Here is a 26,873-nt window from a genome sequence, read left to right as displayed (position 1 = left end):
CTTCTTATGTAAAGATATAACTACATCATAACAAAAAGGGAAAAAGATCTTAAAGTATTCAAATATTCATATTCATCAAATTACGTGTGTGTGTCAGTAACACACAAAAAGTGACCATTCAAGTTATACTTGCATAAGTCAGCTTGTCGTAGTAATTTTCTGACAATTGTAACACACTTATATCATTATTCATTTATTTAACATTAAATGCACAGTGACAGTTTGTAAAACAAGTAGCCTCTGTGGTTGGCTTGTCAATAGCGCGGTATTACAATATTGTGGTTATCGTGACAGCCCTAACTCACGGTTCGGATCATATGGGTTAAGTCACAGATCGGATCATTTTTCGGATCAGCACAAAAAGGGGGGGGGACTTTGCATTTATTACTTAGCCCACTTTAACTACTCCGATACCACAGCAGAAACTACTAGTCTAACTAATACATTATTAAAGGCGAGTGAACAGACTGTAAAAAGAACAAATACTGTACACCAATTACAAGCATAGATAAATACAACATAAAGTTACAAATAAAGTATTAGGCCTAACTGTAGTATTAATTTTCATGTACAGAAATGTAATCATTAAATATGAAATGACACTGTTCACTGTAATGAACTGAACGTAATGTAATGAACTGTAACTTAGTGAATACTAATGACAAAAAAATTACACTTATGTCTAAAGAAACGTTGAAATGACAGGTTTTAAATTGTGTAAGTTAAATCGAAAACAAATATTCTCTGTTTATGTAATCTGTATGAAAAAAGAGCCATGCCAGACACCCGTGATTCAGCTCATTATCCGCTAATGGAGCCATCGCTATTCAGACGCAAATTCTGAGCAATACATGTATACATCGTCTCAATCGTGTATTTATTGTCTTCAAAAGTGTTTATCTGCATATTATAGCGATCTCTGGAAGCCTCTGTTAGTTCCTGGAGAGTCACATGGTGTCTGTTCTTCTTTTAGGAGGCATTTGTGGACTAAATGTGCACAGAGCACCCTCCGGCTGCAAGTATGAATTGAAAACACAGTATCCAGCGCTCATAGTGATGACAATATATATTGAATAAATATTACTCCTCTGTATAGAAAATTGACATAAACATATGAGAATCCATCAATATTTCTCCAAATGTGCATGCTTTTAAGCTAAAAGGCTATATGAAATGCCATAGAGGTAACATAACTGTTCAAACACTTTGCATCACAGAAATACATTATGTTTTTAAAGTATATAATAGAATACCACTATTTTAAATTGTAGTAATATTTCACAGTATTGCTGTTTTTTCTGTATGTTTGATATACACCATGATGAGCTTGAGACATGATCACAGCCTACCTGACTGAAAGGCCTCATTAATATGCAGGTCATTACAACTCATTATGCGATTCTTTTTTTTCTTCTCAGGTGTAAATGACCCATTATTCATGATGATTTATGCCTCCACGCATACTGTGTTTCTTGACAAAAAGTGTCTTACAAAAACGAAATCAATATATTGTTATAAATGAAAGAGTAGGCAGTATAATTTTTACATAATTTTGAAGCAAAAACTCTAGTCTACAACCTCCAATACCCAGAAGTCTTGTGAACACAGATTTAAATTTTTTTTTTTTTTTGGCTTTATTTCTGTGACTTAAGTTTTTTGTTTTTTCAATAACCATGCATAAACGTTATTCCTTCAAAAACACAAACATGTACATACATGTTCCTCACATATTATTGTAGCCTAGTTTGTGCTGAATACAGTGTAATGACACTTTTTCCATTAATATGTTTATGAACAACTGAAAAAAAGCACAAATGTCAGGGCATGTCAAAACTTCTCCAGGGCCCCGAAAATCCTCAGACCCCAGAGGTTTAAGACTCCATGCACACTCACCTCCAATAGATACACATCTGAATTCTCACCTCATTCAAATAAGACATAATCGAATGTATTTACTTGCGAAGAGAGGTATTTTGACTTGGACATGTGTCCATCCAAGTGCATTGAGGACGCGAAAGAGAAATAAATTTGGAGTTTGCAAGCTATCTGAAACGCATGTGCGTCTATATGCGCACCGATAACATTGTGGCATGTGATACCAAATTAAATCCTCTTTTTCCTGTTCTAGCGCTGGAATAGTTTTATATCCATTTAATGTGTAAACTAGTAAGACAAAACATGTGCAAATGGTAAACTTTTACTCTATTGCGGTGAAACTTGAAATTGATCCGCGAATCACTTGTGTGCCGAACCATGGGGCTTGGTCCATATGGATCACGGATCAACAACGATCCGTTTAACCACTAGCAATTATATGAAATTGTAATTAGTTCCCTCGATTTGCTAAATTGTCCGCACGATTTAGGAAATCTAGGGAACGACTTAGTAAAGTGTGCAAACAATTTGCATTTTTTTTCTGCATCTCATGTCCAGGGCACCATAAATTTGAACTATTTGTAAATAATATTTTATTTTTAATATGCACACATTCCCTTGACTTTGTTAATGTTTTTTGTCTCATCATATTCGATTAAAAATTGAATGAATCATGTAAACTGTATTTTCAATTCAAAACAATGAAATTTGAAAAAAGTAGAGTAGTCAATGGAAATTAATGGAGGTTAAGTTTTTTAAATGGTTAAAAATAAATAGTACCTACTGAATGGCAGAAATAAATGTAAATGTTTGAAAAACATTTTCTATAAAGCAAATAAGTATAAATGTGTCTGTTGGCTTCTCTACATTAATAAAAGTAAAAGAATGCTTTTACTCTAGTACATTTCCACAGACACTTTTGTTAATTTTGTGGCTGAATCTACAAAAAATACCTGCAAATGAAAACTGCACAGGTCAAACTGATGTCATGTTTGCTGTTGTTGTGTGTGTTTGTAGGCTGTCTGGCTGTATGGTGACAAAAGAAGGCTGTCGTTATCTGTCTTCAGCACTGAGTTCAAACCCCTCACATCTGAGAGAGCTGGATCTGAGCTACAATCACCCAGGAGATTCAGGAATAAAGCAGCTCTCCGATAAACTCAACCATCCAAACTACAGACTGGACAAACTCAAGTATGTCAAACTGGAGGAGCTTTGTAACAAGCTTAGCTTTAGTTATACTGCAGAGAAATTCAATGCTTGAATCTGATTGGATGACTTACATTCTAAGGTGTGCAATTTTTTTTTCATAGATCTTAGGGTCTCATTCTTTAAGCATACGTACCTACAAATGTGTGTGAAATATACGTACGAATGTTTTCACAAACAAATCATGGTTCATCAATAACTTTTGCTCTAAAATTTATTCTAAATTCACTAAAAAATGTGAAATGCAAAAATACTCTTGGTGCCTTACAAACATAATAAGATGAAATTTTAAACAGACATATATCTTATATATATACATATGGCTTCGGTGTGTTTTATGTAAATTACTCACCTCGGGCACACTGAATTCATCAACATTAGAATGAGGTACAGAACAAATTTCTGTGCGTACGGTACGCACATGATGTGAATTAGGCAGAAAGTTTTCGTAAAAAGTTCAAATGTGAAATAGTGTAGTGCAATTATGTGTGCCACATTATACAAAGCTCAACCGATGAGCAATGTGTCACCGGGGTGCACTTAAGATGAAGCTTCACTTTATAGAGACAAAAGGCTTTGATTCAGTGTGTTGACCTGCGTTGATACTACTACCGCTGGACAATATATTGAGTTTGTCTGATATATTGATATATTTTTATATACGATATGGAATGAGGCAATACTGTTTATATCAATTTGATACGAACACATCTCAAAAATAGTGGAGAACACAGAGTGAGTTGCTGCACGAAAAGTGCAAAATCCAGCTTGTCCTAAACATGAGACATGTTTTATATTAAGAGCTTTAAAATAACTGATGAGATATAGTTAACGTGTAGTCTTGCCACATCAGATGCTCTGACAGATATTGTAAATGAGCTGACACATACATACTTGTGCTGTTTAATGCGGTGTTTTCCTCAGTGCATACCTTACATTTCATGAGTATATTCTCCATCCGTAAATGATAGAAAGTTATGCAGATATTTCCATCTTATTGTCAGGAGTGGAGTTCTGCAAAAGGGAAAAAAAGATTCTTGTGGTTCTGCAAGCAGGTCTCCGCTTAACACACTTTAACGCCAAACAGACAGAGCTCAATAATTCTGACTAAAATATACATTTTTGCTAAAATTTTTGTTGTCGAAAATAAATGTACCATATGTAGAATTTTTTAGACCTACAACAAGTATGTGTATTTTTATTATAGCAGTATTGAACATTGTTTAAAGCTATATCAGTTTAAACTTCTAATTTATCATTTTCTGAGCACACACTTGAAGCACAAACATAGAAAGCTGTCTCTCAGAATGAAGTATTTTTACAGCTTGTGTATAAAAATGCTTTTTTATAAATGATGAGGACGTTTTAAATTATGGAACTTGCAGAATGTATTAATGGTTCAAAGACCTTTTATATGTCAAAAGATCAAGGAAAATTCGATTTCTCATGTCATGACCACTTAAATTGACCAAACGAACGCAGTTGGCTAGCGACTGCTCTAGGGCATTTGCATAGGGCCATCTGATTGGATGATGCCTGCGTTGGCGCTTGAAAAGTTGAGAAATCTTCAACTTCTGCCGCTTGCAACAAGAGTGAAGCGACGTGACGGAACCCACAATTCAGTTCGGCAACGCATGACGTCACCCATTCAAAGTAAATGAGAAGCGTTAACGCTGGTGCCCCGTGTGAATGCAGCGTCAAGGTGGAACATAAAGTGTCTGTTGTTGTATTTACATCCAGAGATGAGAATTGTGTGGGTGAGGGAAAGGAGGATGATACAGCAGAGGAAAGATGAAGAAGAAAGAGAGCAGAGGTTTTGTCTGAAGGTAACTGGTAGAGGGGTTGGTGGTCCAGTTCCTCTACAAAGGTACCAAGTATCAAATCTCTCCAATCCTATTGGCCGGCGACAGCCTATGACATCATCATAGCGCAACCCAGAAGTATATAAGGAGCACCTAGAGGATCAGTCAGTATCTTATTGTCTGAGGGACTGCTCAGCAGGAAGCCCCGGAGCATGGCAAGGAATGCAGTGTCTCGTTCCCTGTTCTCAGGGAACCATGGTTACATATGTAGCCTGAGACGTTCCCTTTCGAAAGGGAACTCTACACTGCGTCTACTGCATTTGGGGAACGATATACCCACGCTGCCATGCTTGAGGGGAGTGCATGCCATAATGGATAGACAAACGTAAAAGCAGTTTCAAAAGAAACGCCAGAGCAACTCACCCTCGGGTCACACAAAGGCTGTCAGTGACAGCATTCCCTACGGCCAACAGCCCAAGCTAAACCTCAAAGAGGCCTTTCGTAGAAAGCCTACCAAGGCTGCTCCAAGGCTTCTGTGACCAAATCTTCTGAAGAAAGAAGGTCCCTTTAAGGGAATGTGGCCAGGGATCCCAAAGGAACCCCAGACAGCCACTAGAAGGGGGACATAGTCACCCCCAAATGCCACCATGGAGGCCGACCTGGTCTGACAAAAACCTGGTCTTTGACCAGCAACCTGTCTGAATACAGAGTCTCAACAATGCATTCTTCAGAGAAGACAGCGAGTAAGAGTGACTGCAGAAGGCAGTAAGCAACTCAAACCCGAGCACAGAGACGGGCATCTGGGAGAGCAGAACTCAGCTGAGTGCTCTTAACCCTCTTATTGAGGGGAGTATACTCTGCTCAATCCTAGGATCTACTCAGCGCCTGATTATTTGCACTGAGGAGGCTGTGCGCTAAAGAAAGAAAGAAACCCTGATAAAGGGGAGCACAAACCAGCCTGGGGGCTGGTCTTAAAACGGGAGGCCTCATAGAAGCCTTCAACCAATGACCAGCTTAGGGAGCAAAGCACTATATAGGACAACCCTAACAGGGGAGTACAAAGCTCAACCTAACAGATAGACCATATTGTAGGCACACAATCATGGAGACCAAAAAAGGGGCCTACAACATGACAATAGTTTTACATAGAGTCCAAAACTCAACTTTTCTACTTAAGTTACAACCCCAGAAGTGGGAGTGGGAAAATCCAAGGGCAGCCTGTCAAAGCCACACACCTTGAACACCCATCTTGCTGAGAGCAAGAATCTATAGCAGATAAGACTGTAGAGTGCCCACACAACAGTCTACCTAACACAATCCAATAAGCAGTTGTAACAGAGTTCGTATCTTAGGAAGGAAGAGGACAGGGTCAGCTTTGACTACTGGCTGCTTTAATAAAGAAATAACAAACAAAAGGGGTGCAAACCAGCACAAAACAGTCTCAAAACAATATCAAAAACACTCCAACAGCGAGCAAGGAATCCAGGAGTGGCTGCCAGTAGTCCTTCTCTCTCTCCCTCGCTCCTGCTTCTCCTGGCGTTTTATACTCTCTCCACTCCAATTACTGAAACGAGACTGGTGTTTGTTATTTGCACTCAACCCACTCACTCACCACGCGTCTCCTGCCTCTCTCTCCCGCTGCAGACCTCGCTGAACCACGCCACCTTGCCACAGCAGTGTACTCAGTAAAAGCACCTTTTACTCTTTAAAGCAAGAGGAGTACAACATACGCCATCATGATCTGAAGGAGGCCCAAAAACGGGCCTACAACTTCAGACAGACACATGGCGTCAGCTCGTGGCAGTGTTTCAAGCTCCAGGGAGGACAACAACTGAACTACAGAGAGGTTCACTAAATCAACTCAACCTGGGCCAATGGCCACCCAGCAGTGTACTCAGTAAAACACCTTTTACTCTCTAAGTTAGAGGAGTAAACATTTCATACGCCAACATGCTCTCAAAGGAGCTACTTGTACTTATGTGTCTACTACTTGTAGACACGTGGCGTTAGCTAGTGCCACTAAGGTTCTAGGAGCAAAATAGAACCAACTTACTTAATGGGGTAGCTATTTAGCTCGACTAGCGCTAAATGAAACCGACACAAACCAACAAGCTATGTACTCAGTAAAAAACCTTTTACTCTCTAAGCAAGAGGAGTACAACATACGCCATTGCATCCTAAGGAGACCCCAAGACAGGTCTAAGATTCCAAACAGACATGTGGCATCAGCTCATGGAAGTGCTACCAAGCTCAAGGGAGCAAATGTAGAAAACTGAACCACAGTAAGGTTTACTAAATAAACTCGCCCTGAGAGGCCAGCCACTCAGCGATGTACTCAGTAAACACTTTTTTACTCTCTAAGTGAGAGGAGTACAAAAAACAAATGCCAACATGCTTTAACTGGAGGCCCAGAAGGCCTACAATTCACAGACACGTGGCATTGGCTAGTGGCTATTATTTCCACACCAGCCATTAGGCCATGCACTCAGTAAAGCACCTTTTACTCTTAAACAAGAGGAGTACACACTCCGCCACAATACTCTGAGAGAGGCCTCAAAGAAGGCCTATTCCTTAGCAGAGATGGGCATGGCCAATGGCAGTGATGAAACAAAACCAGCACAGAACTGTGCCAACATGCCATTTGAAAGGAGGCCTTAGCGGGGCCTACAACTTCAACAACACGTGGCACCAGCTAGTGTTTATAAAGGGTACCAAGCTCAAAGGGGACCAGCTCTAAACCCAACAAACAGTTGTGGGTAACTAGCTTAACACAATCTGAGCTAAGTCTACACATTCCAACAGGCAATGTACCAAATATAATTACAACAACATGCTACCATGGTCTGAAGAAGGCCTAAAATGGCCTACCTCAAAGAGACACAGGCATAGACTTGTGGCAGTGCTAAATTAAGTGAGCAAAACTCATGAACATCTACCAACAACGCTTGTAAAACACAAGCTAACATACTAGAAGGAAGCTCAATCTACTAGAGCCTACAACTCCTACAGTATATGCATTATAGCTGTTGTAGCAGTGATCAAGCTAAAGGGAGCTAACAGAACCAAACTGAAAGTGAGGTTCCCTACACACAACCAGAGTCTGCAATCCATCAGGTGATGCACTCAGTGAAACACCAAAACCCTAAAAGGGGAGTACAAATAGTCACCGTGCTCTTAAACAGAGGCTAAACACAAGCCTACTACTAAAACAAGTGCTAACCTGTGGCAGCACTAGGAGTAAAGCTCACATACGTGTAGGGCAAAAACTAGAACCCAAAGCAGACATAACGCTTTGTTATGTTTGGATAAAAAGGATAAATGCTCTCACTAGACAGAAAAAAACATCTGTACTAAACCCTAGAGAACGGGAGCTAAAATAAGCTAGCATCGTAACCTCAAACTTGAATGCTAATTCAAGGGGCTCAGGGGAAATACAAATTCATAGCATGAATCAAGTTCTAGAAAGTGGGGCCTAGCAACACAGCATAAACTTATCTAAGCAAAGATAAGGGCCTACCACCTGAGACAACTGCATTAGGGAGGCTCATAACAGCCTACTACCTTAGCTGTTATCTTCAGCCATTACACCTACACTATTAACAAGGGGGAAATGGGCATATGGCCTAACAACTCCCTCAGGAGGAGGCCAGAACTAGAAACTATACAACCTAACAAGGGATAGTAATACATAGGGTGACTTATAACAAAAAACACCTAATCCTAGTCCTAGCCTAGGCCGCTAAGCTGTGGGCCTGCAAGGCTGCACAAAGCATAGAAATGCCTGGGCTTCACCTCTGAACTTCCCTGGAGAAGAGGAAATTAAATAAAGCGAAGCTCAACAAGCAAACAATGTCAGGTGGCCGAGAGGCCAACACTAGACATAGATCTAACTGAAGTGACTAGTGCTAATTCAAACTTACTCTAGCTAAAACCAGAAGATAAGCTACTCTGTTAAATGGTGGCTAAGAAGCGGCCATTTTGTGGCCTGCACAAATATCATTCTAGCCAACCTAACAAACTTCAGTTTGCCCAAAAAAACCCTCTTACTTTTTCCGACTACATACTCAGGAAAAACTATACAGGAACACAAGGTCAACATATTTAGAAACATATATAGAAACATAGACCCAGCTCACCTTCCTGCAGCTCGAAGACCGAAAACTCTTTTCCTTTTCTTTCACAAGGAAGGATGGAATCTAGGGTTCTTTTGAAGCCTAAAAGAGCCTCTTTCACTAACAAGCCAGAAGGCGGGCCCTTAGAAAAATATTCATCAAGGGCCCAGCCATCAGCCTGACTGTTTAAAAAGCGCCTGAGTATGTTAAATGAATCCAAAACCCAGGAGGCCGAGGAAGAAGGGGCGAGGGCGTGTGTAAAGTTGCCCTCGCAAAGAGAGTGAATCGATTACCGATGCTGCTGACGTCTGCGATTGATCACCTCCCTTAAAACCTGCTTCTTCCTCCTCAAGTCCTGCCGTCTCTGCAACTTGCTCCAAGGTGGAGGAGGTGCCCAAGCGGCCACACTGGACCTCTGGCCCTATCTCTGAGCCTCGGCTCGAGACCGACTAGACCTCCTGGCTGTCTACATGCTGAGGAAAATCTATACAGGAAAAACAAAGTCGACATATTTTAAAACATAAAATATAGACCCAGCTTACCTTCCTGCGGCTCGAAGACCAAAGACTCCTCATATTCCACATGAAAGGATGGAATCTAGGGTTCTTTTAAGCCTAAAAGAGCCTCTCATTATCAAACCGTAAAAGGGAGCCGACATAAAAATAATCACCATGGGCCCAGCCATCAGTTTGACTGTAAGAAGCATCTGAGCATGTTACATGAATAAAATATATATATATATAGGAGGCGGAAGAAGAAGAGGAGAGGGCAGATGTAAATCGCCCTTGCAGCTGGGGGATCAATCACGAACGTCGCTGGCGTTTATAATCAATCACCCATCTCAATCTTGCTTCTTCCACCTCCCATCTGTCTGGGCCCAGATTCAGATCTGAATGGCTAGGGTTTTTCCATGCCCTCCGGATCTCAAACATGGAGATCAGGAAGGAATGAAAGGCTCAAGGGAGCTGCAGAGCTATGGACAGAAAGGAACCGCTTGTCGAGCCGTCCGTGTGAGGCCCCTTTCTTAACAAGCCCCCAAGGCAGCTGCAGCCTGCCAGATGCGTGTCCCACAAACTCCAGCAGCTCCGCATGTTCAGTAGCCAGAAAAGCGCTCGCTGCTGGACGCGATGATGTCTGTTTTTTGACAACAACAACAACTCATCCTTGTCAGCCCCAGGGGGCTGAGAGAGAATTTTCTCTCAAGCTTCCCAACAAGGTCACCTGCAAGCCCCATGATTGCAGCCGCCATTTTGCCCCAGCACAAACGGGGCCAGAATCACCAGGCACAGATGCAGACACCTCTTCCCTCGAGAAAAGAGCCAAATGAGAACAAAGTGTTCCGATAGGAAGATGCTCACAGTAAATAACAGAAAAACACAGACAGCACCCTCAAGCACTGTCTATGCATGCTCCTCTCCCAGACAGAAATGCACAGAATGTGTAATCAAGTGTCAAAAACCTGGGACACGGGTGAACACATTCTCTGAATCGTTTATAAGGCATAATATAAGATTCCCTTACCGGATTCGATAAAATCACGATCAGACAAAACAGTCCAGAAAGACGAAAAGATAGAGAGATTTGATACTTGGCTTTCAGACATCAGTTCACGTGTGACGTTCCCCAAATGCGGTAAATGCAGTGTAGAGTTCCCTTTCGAAAGGGAACAGTTATTAAGCAAAACACTTACACGATCTTGCCGTCACCACTGTCAGCTCGCTACTTAACTTAAAGCTACTTACATGCCAATTCCCAGTTAATTTACGGGAATTTAACATATTAGACCAGGGGTTTTCAAACTACGGCCCGCGGGCCATCTGTGGCCCGTTATCAGTCCTGTGGCGGCCCGCGAGGGATTTTTGAAAATTATACGAATCTGGCCCGTCATAGGGAAAAATAGATGAAATTCACCAAATAACCATCGGGTGTCACTATAACATGCAGCCAAAGCAGCACGCAAGATGTAATAGGGCTAAAAAAAGCCAACAAATTATTGTTGATCAGGCTTTGGTAAGTCATGGCGCAACAAAGAAAACGGAAAATCGAAAGTGAATGCAGGAGGTTTCAGACATGTTAGGGAAATGAATATTTCTTCACTGAGGTCAGCGGGAAATGTGTCTGCTTAATTTGCCAGGAGTCAGTCGGGGTGATGAAGGAATATAATGTTAAAAGACATAATGAAACAAAACATCAGTCCTTCAAATCGTACACTGGTGCCGAGCGTGATCAAAAGGTGAAACAACTGGCAGCTGCCCTGTCAGCTCAACAACAACAATTTTTTTGTGCTAATAAAGCACAGGAAAATTCTACATTAGCTAGTTATGACGTAGCTCACCCAATAGCGCGGCACAGAAAACCCTTCACAGATGGCGAATTTGTAAAGTAGTGTCTGATGAAAGTTGCCACTATAATTTGCCCAGAAAAGATGCAAGATTTTAAAAACATCAGTCTTTATAGAAACACAGTTGGACGGCGAATTGAAGACTTGTCGGCAAATCTAAAAGAACAAGTGACAGACAAAGTACCTACGTTTGATTTTTACTCAATTGCATGCGATGACAGCACTGACTCGACAGACACTGCACAGCTGTTAATTTTTTTGCGAGGTGTGGATAGAGATTTTTGCATTTCAGAAGAGCTTCTTGATATGAAGAGCCTTAAGAGTACAACAACGGGAAAAGGTCTTTTTGAAGCTGTATCATGTGCGATTGATAGCATGAATCTCCCTTGGGCCAAGCTCTGTGGCATTACAACGGATGGAGCGCCATCCATGATCGGGGAGCGGAAAGGAATGGCTTCCATGGTATGCAACAAAGTTCGCAAAAGTGGAGGTAAGGCTGTAAAAATGCACTGTATCATACACCAGGAAGCGCTCTGTGCCAAAGCCGTCCAGATGGACGATGTGATGACCACTGTGGTGAAAACTATAAACTTGATTCATTCAAGAGTGCTCAACCACAGAGAATTCCAGACATTTTTGTCCGATATTGATGCAGAATACGGTGATGTACTATATCACTCCAATGTGCGGTGGCTGAGTCGCGGCTCTGTTCTACAGTGGTTCTATTCGCTGAGGTCTGAAATTGACCTGTTTTTGAAAGAAAAAAATCAGACACTTGATAAACTCAATGACCCAGACTGGCTGGCAGACCTTGCTTTTTTAGTTGATTTGACCAGTCACCTAAACGCACTGAATAAAAGCCTGCAGGGCAAGGACCAGCTGATATCGGAAATGTATGCGCACTTGAAATCCTTTGCTGCGAAGCTATGACTTTTTGAGAGACAAATCAGTGACCGCAATGCTGTGCACTTTCCTAGTTTGTCCGAAATTATCTCAAGTTTTTCAGACTCCAACATCCCTGGAAAAATGGATAAATATTCGACAGTGCTAACATCCTTAATCACAGAATTTAATCAGAATTTTCAAGACTTTTCCGCTATTGATAACGACATCAAACTGTTCAAACTGTCAGCTTTAACTCATAGAACTGCAGTGCGATGATTCTCTTCGCAGCCGCCACCAGCTTCTTGCCCTGCCTGAGTTTTACAAGAGTTTGGAACCATCAAGATTCCCCTTGATCAAACGTCATGCACAAAGGATTATGAGCCTGTTTGGCTCCACATTCATATGTGAGCAAACATTTTCACTGATGACGTTGAACAAGAATCCACTGAGAGCCAGTCTGACTGACAGCCATCTCTGTGATCTGCTTCGTATCTCTACTACGCGACTTACTCCTGACTTGACATCAGTTCTGAAATCCAAGGCACATCACTGTTCACATTAATAAAGTTAACGGTGAGTAAAACAATTATTGAAATCAATACATTGTAATGATTCCTAGGTTATAAATTTATATAATATCATGGGGCATATATAAATATATATTTAGCATTTAGCATTTTTAGAAAATAGCATATTTAAAATATAAGTAAAGACAAATTAATGGCAATAATAAATTAGTTTGTCTATTAATAGTTTTTTATTATTATTACAGACATGCGGCCCGAGACAACAGAAATTTTTTTGCACCTGGCCCCCAACAGAAAAAGTTTTGACACCCCTGTATTAGACTATATATTTCATTTCATTTAGGTTTAATAGGCATAATAAATAAATAAATAAATAAATAAATAAAGACATGATCAGTGAATAGATTAAAAAGGCTGTGAGATGAGATGGGATGGGTAAAAATGTTTTCTTGTAGGCCTAGACTATATTATTTTATGTTCTTATGCAGGCTATTCTTTTATCATTATTATCATTTAATAATAACAAACTTCATTTGAATGCTGTTTAGACAACCTCGCGGACAATACAATATTGTGAAATATGTTAATATAATCATTTCTTGATTCCGCGCTTATTTTGTTATTCTTAATTAAAAATAAATATTATTATAGGCATATCCATTTCTGATAATTCCAAGTTGCTATGGTCGCGCAGGTTGTTTGCACATTTAACTTGTGGCCATGAGAAAAAATATATCGTTCCCTCACCATATGATCTCAAGCCCACGACTTATTATCATGTTCCCACGAATTAATATCTTGTGGCCACAACTTATTATCAGGGTCAAAATCACTATAAAGTGCCTTTGAGACTTCACAATTTCCAAAATAAAAAGCTGAGATTTTCCATTTAACTTCATATTTGTTGTATTAAGGAGACCCTAGGCTGTTAGAAATGCATGTTGGTCAAGCTCCAGCACTTTTAATAAATTAACTGCAAGCAGACAATGCATGAGCAAACCACAAAATATGTCACCCCCTGTCATGGACAAAAATCAACGTTGTTAAATATATTTTCAGTGCATAGTGATTAAAAAAAAAAATTCAGAAAGATATTTGGTCCCTTTCTCAACAATACATTTTAATTAATCAGAAAAGTCTTTTGATAATAATGAAACGACTGAAAAATATTTGTTTCCCTATAAAATATGCAATACTTGCAATTTCTTTTCTAAATAACGTCTAACAACAAAGATATTTGATCAAACTTTCAAGCAATAACTGGCCCTCATTTCTTTATAAAGAAATCACACAAAAGGTTTTGCTAACTTGTCAAAATAATTTGCTAATTTTCATAAAATATGAAGATGACAGGGTGGACAGACTTTAACACTCTGAGGTCTGAGGGTATCGCCGGCGATACCACCGCGTTTTTTTTTCTTACCAGTGTGAAAGAGACTCAAAATACTCTGTTAATGTTGCACATACAATTAAGAGTTATACACCATTTTAATCTGTGGAATATCTTCTTTTATTTGTGTACACTCAGAGTAAAAACAAAATGTTGTGCTTTTTGTAAAATAAAGATGATGCATGATCTCTCGTCTCCCTCTGAACGAAGTCCAATCTGATAGTTCTCAGAAAATGAACTGTAACTTAATGAATACTAATCACAAAAAAATTAGTCTTATGTCTAAAAAAACGTTGAAATGTCAGGTTTTAAATTGTGTAAGTCAAATCGAAAACAAACATTCTGTGTTTATGTAATCTGTATGAAAAGAGAGCCATGTCAGAAATCCGTGATTCAGCTCATTATCCGCTAATGCGGCCACGCCCACGGAGGGAGCGCTATTCAGACGCAAATTCTGAGTAAATACATGCATACATCGTCTCAATCGTGTATTTATTGTCTTGAAAAGTGTTTTGAATAGCCATAGTTAGCGATCGCTGGCCTCTGTTAGTTCAGTTATTTCCTGGATTGCCAGGAAATAAAAGTGGACTAAAATTGTGGACTAAAAGTGCACAGAGCGCCCTCCGGCTGCAAGTATGAATTGTAAACACAGTATCCAGCGTTCACAGTGACGACAGTGAATAAATACTCCTCTGTATAGAAAATTGACATAAACATGAGAATCCATCAATATTTCTCCAAATGTGCATGCTTTTAAGCTAAAAGCCTATATGAAATGCCATAGAGGTAATATAATTGTTCAGACACTTTGCATCACAGAAATACATTATATTTTAAAGTATATAATAGAATACCATTATTTATTAGCCTAATAATATTTCACAGTATTGCTGTTTTTTCTGTATATTTGATTTACACCATGATTAGATTTGAATCATGATTACAGAGGGTTTTTTCACAGCTTACCTGACTGAAAGGCCTCATTAATATGCAAGTCATTTCAGGTCATTATTATGTGATTCTTTTGTCTTCTCAGGTGAGAATCACCCATTATACATGAGGATTCACGCCTCCACGCATACTGTGTTTCTTGAGCAAAGATGTTTTAGAAAATTTAAATCTCTCTATTGTTTTATATGAACAAGCAGGCAGCATAATTTTTACCTCATTTTGAAGCAAAAACTCTAGTCTACAACCTCAAATACCCAGAAGTCTTGTGAACAAAGATTTAATATATATATTTTGGCTTTATTTCAGTGACTTAAGTTTTTTGTTTTTTCAATAACCACGCATAAACGTTATTCCTTCAAAAACACAAACATGTACATACATGTTCCTCACATATTATTGTAGCCTAGTTTGTGCTGAATACAGTGTAATGACACTTTTTCCATTAATATGTTTATGAACAACTGAAAAAAGCACAAATGTCAGGGCATGTCAAAACTTCTCCAGGGTCCCAAAAATCCTCAGACCCCTGAGGGTTAATGGGTGAAGAAAACAGGAACATTAGAGAAACAACAAGGAACAAGAAGAAACCCTAATACTCTAAATATTAAACTAAAACTGCTTACTTGATTCGTTTAAAACCAAAAACCAAAGAGTTTCGAAATTTTTCCTATTTAAAACTTGACTCTTCTGTAGTTACATTGTGTACTAAGACCGACGGAAAATGAAAAGTTGCGATTTTCTAGGCTGATATGGCTAGGAACTATATTGTCATTCTGGCGTAATAATCAAGGAACTTTGCTGACAAGGCATGCTCCCTGTGCAAGCAGGTGCTCACGTTGGATATGTTGACAGAAGTTAGCCTATTTTCAGGTGCTGCGTAATATCATTGCGCCTGCTGCACCCATGGTACGGCAACAAAGCTATATGCCGCTCTTGGTTGGGGTGGGTTTTGGAAATTGGTAGAATGAAGCAAAGATCATTTAGATTTAGAAAACTAATGATAGAATGATAGGTGATAGGTGATAACTTTTTATCCCTAATGATAGGTGATAACTTTTTTGATATAAGTGAAATAATTGCAAATGAATGTACAAAAAATAAATTAATTAATTAAATTAAAAACTAAATTCCTCACTACTTGCCACCCTTACTGTGCTGCAGCTCTAAGCGGCTGCCTAGGTCGCATGTAGGCACGCGCCAGCCCTGAATCTGCCGGAACTGGAGGATTTTCTGAAAAACAGAGCTCAGTTTAACTGCTCAGAACAAACAAGAGACTCATGAACAACTATCACAAAACAAACAAACAGTAGTAGATCATCCAGGTAACCTCACACAGTATTAAGAATCAAGAGTTCACAAACTTTTGAACGGTACCATTTTAATCTTTTTATTTTTTGTCTTGTGGACTATATGTAAACATCTTTTATGTAAAATATCTTACTCAGGACAGTGCTAAAATCAAAAATAACATTCATTTTATATGATCCCTCTTATTGTGTTAAAATAATTAACATTTTGCAGATTCTACAAGGTGTATGTAAACTTATGACTTCAACTATATATTGATAATCCTTTTACAATTTGATCAGCCTATCATGGTTGGTTACATAAAGCCTAGGTGCCACCTACAGGCCTATTAGGTGAAGTGTAGGCTAAGAAGAACGTGAAATGGTGACGTGGAAGGACTTTATTATATTACCATTTTTGTTAATAACATATGTAGTATGTACAGTACTGGTCAAATCTGGAGACATTACTATTTTTTATGTTTTAAAAAAAAGTCTCTTATGCTCATCAAGCCTGCATTTATTTGATTTTTTAAATAATTTTCTAAAATAGTTTAATTTATTTTTTTTTCCCTGTGATCAAAGCTGAATTTTCAGCATCACTACTCCAGTCTTCAGTGTCACATGATCCTTCAGAAATCATTCTAATATGATGATTTGCTGCTTAAGAAACTGTAACAGTTTAGTACAACTGTCCGTGGGGAAATTTTCCTCTCTGTCACTAGGGGGAGTTTTAGGTAGCTAACCATGCTAGCTCACGCTTTTATAGGAGAGTGAGTAAGATAGTAGCCATGTGCTGTAGCAGGGCAAAGAATATAGGCTTACAAGAAGTGACAGGCAATAGAACGTTCCATTGCAACACTGGCGCCCAGCAGCAGCCCTGTGTTGTCCGCCATTTTGGAGTGAAAGTGACTCGTCAGTCCAATAGTTTCTATGGCAATATCAGCTGCTTTGTTAAAAAAAAAAACTACAGAAAAAAACCCTACAGTTTCCTTCAGTGAATCACACTGTTGTAAATACTCCAAGCACAGCTCTGGACTACAATGACTACAACGCTCACCAGCACAGTAGTTTTGCAAATACAGTACAAGAAAGAGGAGGTGGGTAATTTGCAAATACAGTACACTCGATGGATGTGGGTCATTTTCGAAATTGTCTTATAAAGTCATAATATAAACATTGTTTTTGAATTACCGTAAAGCATTTTGTTACTCTCGCATGAATGTGAACATGAGGCGAGATTGGTTCGGGTCGGTGCAGCTCAACTTGCAAGTGCTGTATTCTGGCGTAGACGTGCCAGAGGGGGTTAGTGCTCGCCTCAAACACACCACTACAAGACAATTAACCATTGTAAGGACTTAGAAAACTATTTATGAAGGTAAAAAAAGTTACTTAGTTCTGCTTTAAAGCTGAAATCAAACCTGAATGATGACAACACGGAATAAAATACTATCACTAGTGATCATCAAATCCTTTTAATCCTTTTATTTTACACACTTTGTGTTTAAGGCTTTTTAACTTTTTTCACAAAACCTTTGCTCTAGAAACCCAGTCAGTTTGGGTTAAAATTCTTTAAAAGGCTTATAAACACTGAGTTATTACCAATATATGAAATTAAATTAAGGACATGCATTAGAAAAACTGGGAATGTTGGACAATAAATATATGAAAATAACAGCTTGATTTTGCAGTACTGTCTAATGTTGTTAAAGTGTCCAAAAGTGACACAGCAATGCATCATGAATTATAAGATCATTATGTTTGTACCGAGATCCATTAAACATACAATATAGCCTATTTCAATTCAGACCTAGATATTATTATTATTACTCCACTAGGTCTGAAATATATTGTTTGCTGCAAACATGATGATCTTAAATTTATTAATTATTAATTTACTATTAATAAATGTGTAGCCTAAAATGGAAATATCCAATAAAGTAGGCTAACTACATTACCTCAGATGGATGAATGGTTGGATTCCACATTTACTTACATTTTTTTTTAAATAAGTATATTTAGTGATTTTTAAACATTACAAAACAAAATTTAAAATCGAACAAGAGGGGGGAAAAAAGGCTTACCACCTCAATAAATCAATTTAAGAAATAAATGCGTTAGAGAATGACATCAACATACAAACAACATACCTTAGACATTTTTGCTCCAATGTGCTGCACATATTTAAACCTCATTAAACAAACCCTCGAATAAGAATAGAGGATATATCTAAGCCCATATATATCAAAAATGGGTCCCACCTTCTATGAAAGGGGACATCTTTATTATAAGAAGCACACGTTAAGTAGTCTAATGATACATATTCCAATGTAACCCTGTGCCATAGTGACCTAGAAGGGGCTTTATCAACTAACCAGTTTAAAAGAATGCATTAACTTGCACAGAATGTTAGGAATTTACAAAATGCCTTTTTATGTTTGTCTATGATAATGTCATTGTATATTCCAAGCAACAAGTGTTTTGGACCGTAGCCAATATTAATAGATAAAATTGCATTAAGTTCTTGTTCAACCATAATCCAAAACCTCTGAATCTCCCTACAGAACCAGAGACAGTGAATAAGATCTCCTTCCTCTGTTTTACATTTCAGACACGTTGGCGAGCAGTCTTCTTTAAACGTATGCCTCCGTGAAGGAGAAATGTGAGCTGGGTGTAAAATTTTTTAACTGCATTGCTTTTACTCTGTTACATATGCTTAAGGTCCCAGCATTCTTCCATGCTTCCTCCCATTGATCATCTGTGATTTGTATATCAAGTGTCCTTTCCCATGTCTTCTTCAAGGAATCCGTATTTGAAACGCCACAGTCCTTGAGAACCTTGTAAAAAGAACCTGCAGAACTGTTCATTTGTGAAAAAAGATGTCTCTCCATGGCCGAAATGTCCTGGTTTGTGAGCAAAGTCTCTCAGTTGTAAATAACGAAAAAAAAATCCTGTCGTGGAATACTATACTTAATGACTAATTGGTCAAATGACATTAAAGTGTCCCCCTCAAATAGATCACGTAAAGTGGTAAGACCTTGTGCCCAGGCTCGAAAATGTGGGTCTACAGTCCCTGGCAAGAAGTCATGGTTATCACAAATGGGAGTAAAAGCTGAGGTGAGTTGGAGCCGGCCCTCCAAATGCCTAATAACTTGCCATGCCTTGATAGCACTAATTGTGATGGGGTTACTACAAACGACTTTCAAGGATTTAAACGTTTTAAGAAAAAGTAAATTTACTAAGGGAAGTTTACTAAGTGAACTTTCAATATCAAACCACACTGTTCTGGAGCCTTTATGTACCCAGTCAGAAATGTAACGCAAATGAACACTTAACTGATATTTCCGAATATCTGGAAGGTCAAGACCTCCCACTGAAGATGAAAGCATTAAAGTTGAAATTTTTATACGTGCTCTGTTTTTGGCCCATATAAAGGAACTAAACCAACCATTCAATTCCCTAATAGTTTTATGTGTAAAATTTATTGGAATCATTTGAATGGGGTAAAGTAATCTTGGAAGAATATTCATCTTCAGGAGGGAGATCCGCCCTAACCAAGAAACAGGGAGGATATTCCACCTTTCTAAGTCCAACCGAATACTTTCAAAAAGTGGAAGAAAGTTTGCTTTATACATCTGTTCGAAGGAGGAGGTAACATTAATGCCCAAATATATTAAACCCTCAGGGGCCCATCTAAATGGGAAGGATGGTAATCCTTGGGGTATTTGTTTCAAGCCACCTATAGGCATTGCCATTGACTTATAATAATTAATTCTATATCCTGAAAATGTACCGAATTTGTCAATTGTATCTAAGAGAGCTGAGGTAGAGGTATCAGGATTCACCATGAATATCAAAATATCATCAGCATATAAGGCAATTTTATGTTGATTGTTTGCTATCGTTAACACACAAATTTCATTATTTGATCTTATAGCCTCTGCCAATGGTTCAATTATCAAGCAAATAAAAGAGGTGAGAGAGGGCAGCCTTGTCTCGTCCCTCTCCCAACTTTAAATGTAGAGGAGCGACAACCATTAGTGAGCACGGCACTAAGAGGTTCATTATACAATAACTTGACCCACTTAATAAAGTGCTCACCAAGACCAAATTTATATAACGTATGAAATAAGTAGGGCCATTCGATGCGATCGAATGCCTTCTCCGCATCTAGAGAAATCACAAGACCATCTACTGACCGTTGTTTAGCAAACTGTATCATGTTCAACAGGCGACGCATGTTATTGACAGAGTTACGTCCTACAATAAAGCCTGTTTGGTCATCCTTTATTAGAGCTGGGAGAAGGGATTCTAACCGTGTTGCTAATATTTTAGAAAGAATCTTTAGGTTTACATTTAGCAGTGAAATAGGTCAATATGACGAACAGTCCTCTGCTTGCTTGCCGTTTTTCAAAATCAGGGATATATTTGCTTCTCTCAGGGACTGTGGCAAATGGCCTTTTACAAATGAGTCGTTGAGCATATTTAGCAAGGGGTCAACTAATAATAAATCTCTAAATTCTTTGTAAAATTCACTACTAAGCCCATATGGTCCAGGTGCTTTTCCAGATTGCAAAGTCTTTATGGCTGCTAGAACTTCCTTTTTAGATATGGGAGCGTTAAGGGATGAGGTCTGATCCTCTGATAAAGTGGGTATGTTAAGGGTGGAAAAGAAGAGCTCTGTAGACTGTGTTGTATCCCCTTCTAATTCTGACCTATATAAATTTTCAAACCATTCTTTAAATATATTATTAATAGATAAGCTGTCTAGGAAGCGTTTACCGCTACTATCAACAATGGACAGGATAGACTGAGTGTCAGATTTTTTCTTCGTTAGGTATGCTAAATATTTCCCCACTTTATCCCCATGTTCGAATATTTTCTGTTTAGCAAAACGTAATTTCACTTCCTCTTGTTTTGTTAGAAGAGAATCTAAAGCAGATCTAATTGCAGAAATTTCCTTCATCTTACCAGGTGTTGGTTTTTTAATGTATAATCTCTCAGCATCCCTAAGCTTCGATTCTAAGATCTCTTTTTGTTTGGCTTGTCTGCACCTTTTACTTAGTGTGTATGATATAATAAGGCCTCTAGAAAAAGCTTTGGCTGTTTCCCATAATAAAGATGGGTCTTCAGTTGAGGAAGAGTTAATGGACATGAAAGAGTTAAACTCCTCTGTAAAATATGATATGAAATTATGATCAGCCATAATGAATGGGTGAAATCTCCAGCTATTAGACTTAACATTCTGGTTCCCAAAAGAGTATTCGGCAAAAACTGCTGCATGATCAGATATAGATATATTCTCTATATGGCAAGACATTATACACTACCGTTCAAAAGTTTGGGATCGGTAAGATTTTTAATGTCTTTAAAAGAAGTTTTGTCTGCTCACCAAGGCTGCATTTATTTAATTAAAAATAAAATAAAAAACGTAATATTGTGAAATATTATTACAATTTAAAATAATTGTTTTCTATTTGAATATATTTTACAAAGTAATTTATTCCTGTGATGTCAAAGCTGAATTTTCAGCATCATTACTCCAGTCTTCAGTGTCACATGATCCTTCAGAAATCATTCTAATATGCTGATTTACTGCTCAAGAAACATTTAATGTGTACAATTGTACAAAATATTTGTGTACAATATTTTTTTTCAGGATTATTTGATGAATAGAAAGTTCAAACTAACAGCGTTTATTTGAAATATAATCTTTTGTTACATTTTAAATGTCTTTACTGTCACTTTTGATTGATTTAATGCATCCTTGCTGAAAAATATATTAATTTCTTTAAATTCTTCTCAAAAAAATAAAAATAAAAATTCTTACTGACCCCAAACTTTTGAACGGTAGTGTATAATGTTACAAAAGCTTTGTATTTCAGATAAATGCTGTTCTTTTGAACTTTCTATTCATCAAGGAATCCTGAAAAAAGTATACAACTGTTTTTAACATTAATAATAATAAATGTTTCTTGAGCAGCAAATCATCATATTAGAATGAAGAATCATGTGACACTGAAGACTGGAGTAATGATGCTGAAAATTCAGCTTTGATCACAGGAATAAATTACACTTTAAAATATTTTCCAATAGAAAACAGTTATTTTAAATTGTAATAATATTTCACAATATTACTGTTTTTACTGTATTTTTAATTAAATAAATGCAATCTTGGTGAGCAGACAAAACTTCTTTTAAAAATATTAAAAATCTTACCGATCCCAAACTTTTGAACGGTAGTGTATGCTGTAGCATATTTTTTGGAGAAAAGAAATAATCTATCCTAGTATAACAGCTGTGGACCCTAGAGAAAAAAGTATACTCCTGATCTGCTGGATGGCAAGCCCTCCAAATGTCTACATAGTCAAAGTCTTCACAGAGAGCCTTAACAGTTTTAGCCTGAGTTGATAATAATGGTTTACCATTAGGAATTTATCTATTATGGGGCATAGATGACAGTTAAAGTTAAAGTCTCCCCCAATAAACAACGTCTTAATTCCCCACTCCGCTAATTTGGCAAATCCTGTAGTCAAAAAATCGCCCGGATGGCCAGGAGGCCAATAAATGTTCATAACAGCAATTTCCTCCCCATACAATAACCCCCTCACAATTAAAGAGCGCCCTCTTGTGTCCTTGATAACTTCTACTAATTGGAATGGCAAACCTCTCTTGATTAAAATAACTACGCCTCTGCTCCTCGAAGTGAAAGATGAGAAAAAGACCTGGCTAAACACCCCCTGTGATAGTTTAACATGTTCCTGATCATTCAGTTGGGTGTCTTGAAGCAAAGTAATATGTAACCCCTCCTTTTTTAAATAAGTTAAAGCAGAACTAAGTAACTTTTTTTACCTTCATAAATAGTTTTCTAAGTCCTACGATGGTTAATTGACTTGTAGTGGTGTGTTTGAGGTGAGCACTAACCCCCTCTGGCACGTCTACGCCAGAATACAGCACTTGCAACTTGAGCTGCACCGACCCGAAACAATCTCGCCTCATGTTCATGTTCACGTTCACGCGAGAGTGACAAAATGCTTTATGGTAATTCAAAAACAATGTATATATTATGCCTTTATAAGACAATTTCGAAAATTACCCAGCTCCATCGAGTGTACTGTATTTGCAAATTACCCACCTCCTCTTTCTTGTACTATATTTGCAAAACTACTGCGCTGGTGAGCGTTGTAGTCGTTGTAGTCCAGAGCTGCGTTTGGAGTATTTACAACAGTGTGATTCACTGAAGGAAACTGTAGGGGGAGCTTTGCAAATCTTACTGAGTTCCGCTTTAAAACCTTTCTTCTTTTAATAGGGGTATGAATCCAGTTACCATTAACATTCCACGTACAAATTTTAAGCTTTAACGTGCTAAATATAAGTCAAACATAATGTAGTCCAAATGTACAATTTGAATGATGTAGACGACAGGTGATAAGCCAAAAAGAAATAAAATAAAAATAGAAATTAAATAAAAAGATAAAGGAAATAAAGGATACAAAGAAATTGAACAGGAATTGTTGAACACCAATGAAATTAACACACTTTACCTCCCGTTGCATAACGAGAGCCCCAGTGAAAAGAGGTCCTTTAACCCTCTGGAGTCTGAGGCTGATTTGGGGCTTGAAGAAGTTTTGACATGCCCTGACATTTGTGCTTTTTTCAGTTGTTCATAAACATATTAATGACAAAAGTGTCATTACACTGTATTCAGCACAAACTAGGCTACAATAAAATGTGAGGAACATGTATGTACATGTTTGTATTTTTGAAGGAATAATGTTTATGCGTGGTTATTGAAAAAACAAAAACTTAAGTCACTGAAATAAGGCCAAAAAAAGTATATTAAATCTATGTTCACAAGACTTTTGGGTATTGGAGGTTGTAGACTAGAGTTTTTGCTTCAGAATTATGTAAAATTTATGCTGCCTACTCCTTCATATAAAACAATATATTGATTTAGTTTTTGTAAGACACTTTTTGTCAAGAAACACAGTATGCGTGGGGGCGTGAATCTGCATGAATAATGAGCCATTTACACCTGAGAAGACAAAGGAATCACATAGTAATGATCTGAAATTACTTGCATATTAATGAGGCCTATCAGTCAGGTAGGCTGTGAAAAAAAATCCTCTGTAATAATGTCTCAGCTCATCATAAACAGCAATACTGTGAAATATTATTAAAATTTAAAATAATGGTATTCTACTATATTCTTTAAAATGTAATGTATTTCTGTGGTGCAAAGTGTCTGAACAATTATGTTACCTCTATGGCATTTCATATAGGCTTTTATTAGAAATAATATTTATTGTCATCACTTTGAGTGCTTGATACTGAGTTTTTAATTCATACTTGCAGCCGGAGGGCGCTCTTTACACCTTTAGTCCACAAATTCATAATATAAAGAAGAAAAGGAACTAGGAACTAATGGCATGTCTTCTAGAGATCGTTTTAACATCCAAATAAACACTTTTCAAGACAATAAATACACGATTGAGACGATGTATGCATGTATTGACTGAATTTGCTTAGCCTCGATCGGGGTTACCACATCTTCCAGAGTAGATATCCTCGTTTCCGCTTCAGTGATCCACTTATTATGCTCATCTAGTTCAGAACGATGCAGCTGTAACAACTGCGATATCGGATCCATTTTTTCATCGATGATCTTAGAGATATTGGCTGTAATCTCAGCAACCGCATCAGATAACGGAGACATAGACGAGCTCAGGTTAGCGTTAGCAATGTCGGCTCGCTCATCGGCCTCGTCTGAGCTGTTGGCAATAGACGTTTTCTTACGTGGCATGCTTTCTGATTGCCTCAAAAAGTAGTTATTTATGCTCATAATGGCAAGCACAAGACATGAGCGTGCTAAAATTATAATATGCGGATTGTAGTGTTAGAATCTCAGCAAAGAGACACTGCCGCTAAACTACACACAGCCTCCCTTCAAGCCGCCATCTTGAACCCCCACTGGTGACTTCATTTAAAAACTGTTCTATTGCGCTTCTGATTTGGCAGTGAAATTCACCGATTTTGGTTGCGTAAGATGTGAAGGATTCTATGGTCCAGTTAGTATTTTCACCCCATAATGGCGGTCGCACTACCGGAGCGCCATCTAGTGGCTGTTACCCAAAAAGTATTTGCCTCTTGGGTTCTAAGCTCTTTGAGCAGGGCTATGAGCTCATCTCTGTCTAAGCCCCTGTATGGGCCCTATTTTGAGGAACATCATTGTTCTTTCAGATCAATAGGATTTTCTTTTGTGATTGCATGGGCTGTACCAATCATCAGCCAGTACTGAGTACTGAAAAGAGAAAGGACAATTTCATCCTGAATACTCATTTGGACTGATTTATTCTTGTAATGTCCCTTGATGCATGTTCTGGAAGGAATGGACTCTTAATATGGACATTAACATTGTGGGGTCTATCATCAATGTTCATGTGTGATTCGTGTTTCTACTCCTGTAAGAAGAGGGTTGTAGGATAGTTTGGTCTCATGCCTGTTTGGGGTTAAGTACAATGATGTATTTTTTCCGATGAATGTTTTGTTTTGTTTTTTCTTTTCTTTTTTGATTAATATTGTAATGGGGTTAAATACTTTGAAATACAGTTGGTGGATGCCCCCCTCAGATTTTGTGAGACTGGTTGTTTTGTTTTAGCTGGTGTTACAAAACATTTATGATTATTATCAATGTTGAAAACAGGTGTGCTGCTTTAGATTTTTGTGAAACCTGTGATACTTTTTTCAGGATTCATTGATGAACAGGATTTTTTTCAAAATAGAAATTCTTTTATAAGTCTTTACTATCACTTTTTTATCTATTTAGCACATCCTTGCTGAATAAAGTATTAAATTCTTCAACAAAAATAAGAAAGAAAATTACTGACCCAAACATATAAAATATTAAAATAGAAAACAATTATTTTAAATTGTAATAATATTTTACAATATTGCTGTTTTACTGTATTTTGATCAAATAAATGCAGGCTTGATGAGCATAACAGACTTAAAGCATTAAAAATAGTAATGTGTCCAAACTTTTGACCTGTACTTGTGGGCGGGGCCTGTTCCAAATTATTTTAACATTACAGCACATTCCTGAACACCTCATTCTGATCCACTGTTTCTAATCTATGGGGAAAATAATGAAGAGTGTATAGATTTTTACCACAATATGATGGTTGTTATTTACACACTGCAGACACATGATTATGATTTAAAATAAAGTGAATTTTGCCTAATAGTTAGTGGAAATTACTCTCTTCATTCTTGTTATCATGATCTTATTTATCATTAAATACACAAACATAATGTGTAAAACAAGAGTGGTATAGCTTAATGAAAAAAAAAGTGAACATCTTAGTTGTGGCGGCTGCTTGTCATCCTCTGCGGTTGTTCTGTCAGTATTACAGTATTACGGTATTTCAGTTATCGTGACAGCTCTACTTATCCAGCTCTCTCCCAAACAAACACACATATACAGTACAGACACACACAC

The 26,873-nt window shown here is 37.9% G+C and overlaps 1 protein-coding gene across 2 annotated transcripts in view; it reads left to right on the top strand.

Annotated features, from left to right (window-relative positions):
* The window catches only part of LOC137035515 (NLR family CARD domain-containing protein 3-like), a 65,965-nt gene that overhangs the window by 29,617 nt on the left and 9,475 nt on the right, over positions 1–26,873 (top strand). The window contains exon 7 of one of the 2 annotated variants that reach the window (XM_067408887.1): positions 2,893–3,066. In XM_067408887.1, the coding sequence (XP_067264988.1) occupies positions 2,893–3,066 (174 nt within the window). Of the gene's footprint in view, positions 1–2,892; positions 4,461–26,873 lie in introns of those variants that run through there. The other variant, XM_067408888.1, reaches the window with a different exon arrangement.

Source organism: Chanodichthys erythropterus, chromosome 14 (genome assembly GCF_024489055.1).
Source record: "Chanodichthys erythropterus isolate Z2021 chromosome 14, ASM2448905v1, whole genome shotgun sequence".
NCBI classification, from domain to species: domain Eukaryota; kingdom Metazoa; phylum Chordata; class Actinopteri; order Cypriniformes; family Xenocyprididae; genus Chanodichthys; species Chanodichthys erythropterus.
This window is presented reverse-complemented; position numbering and strand designations above follow the sequence as displayed.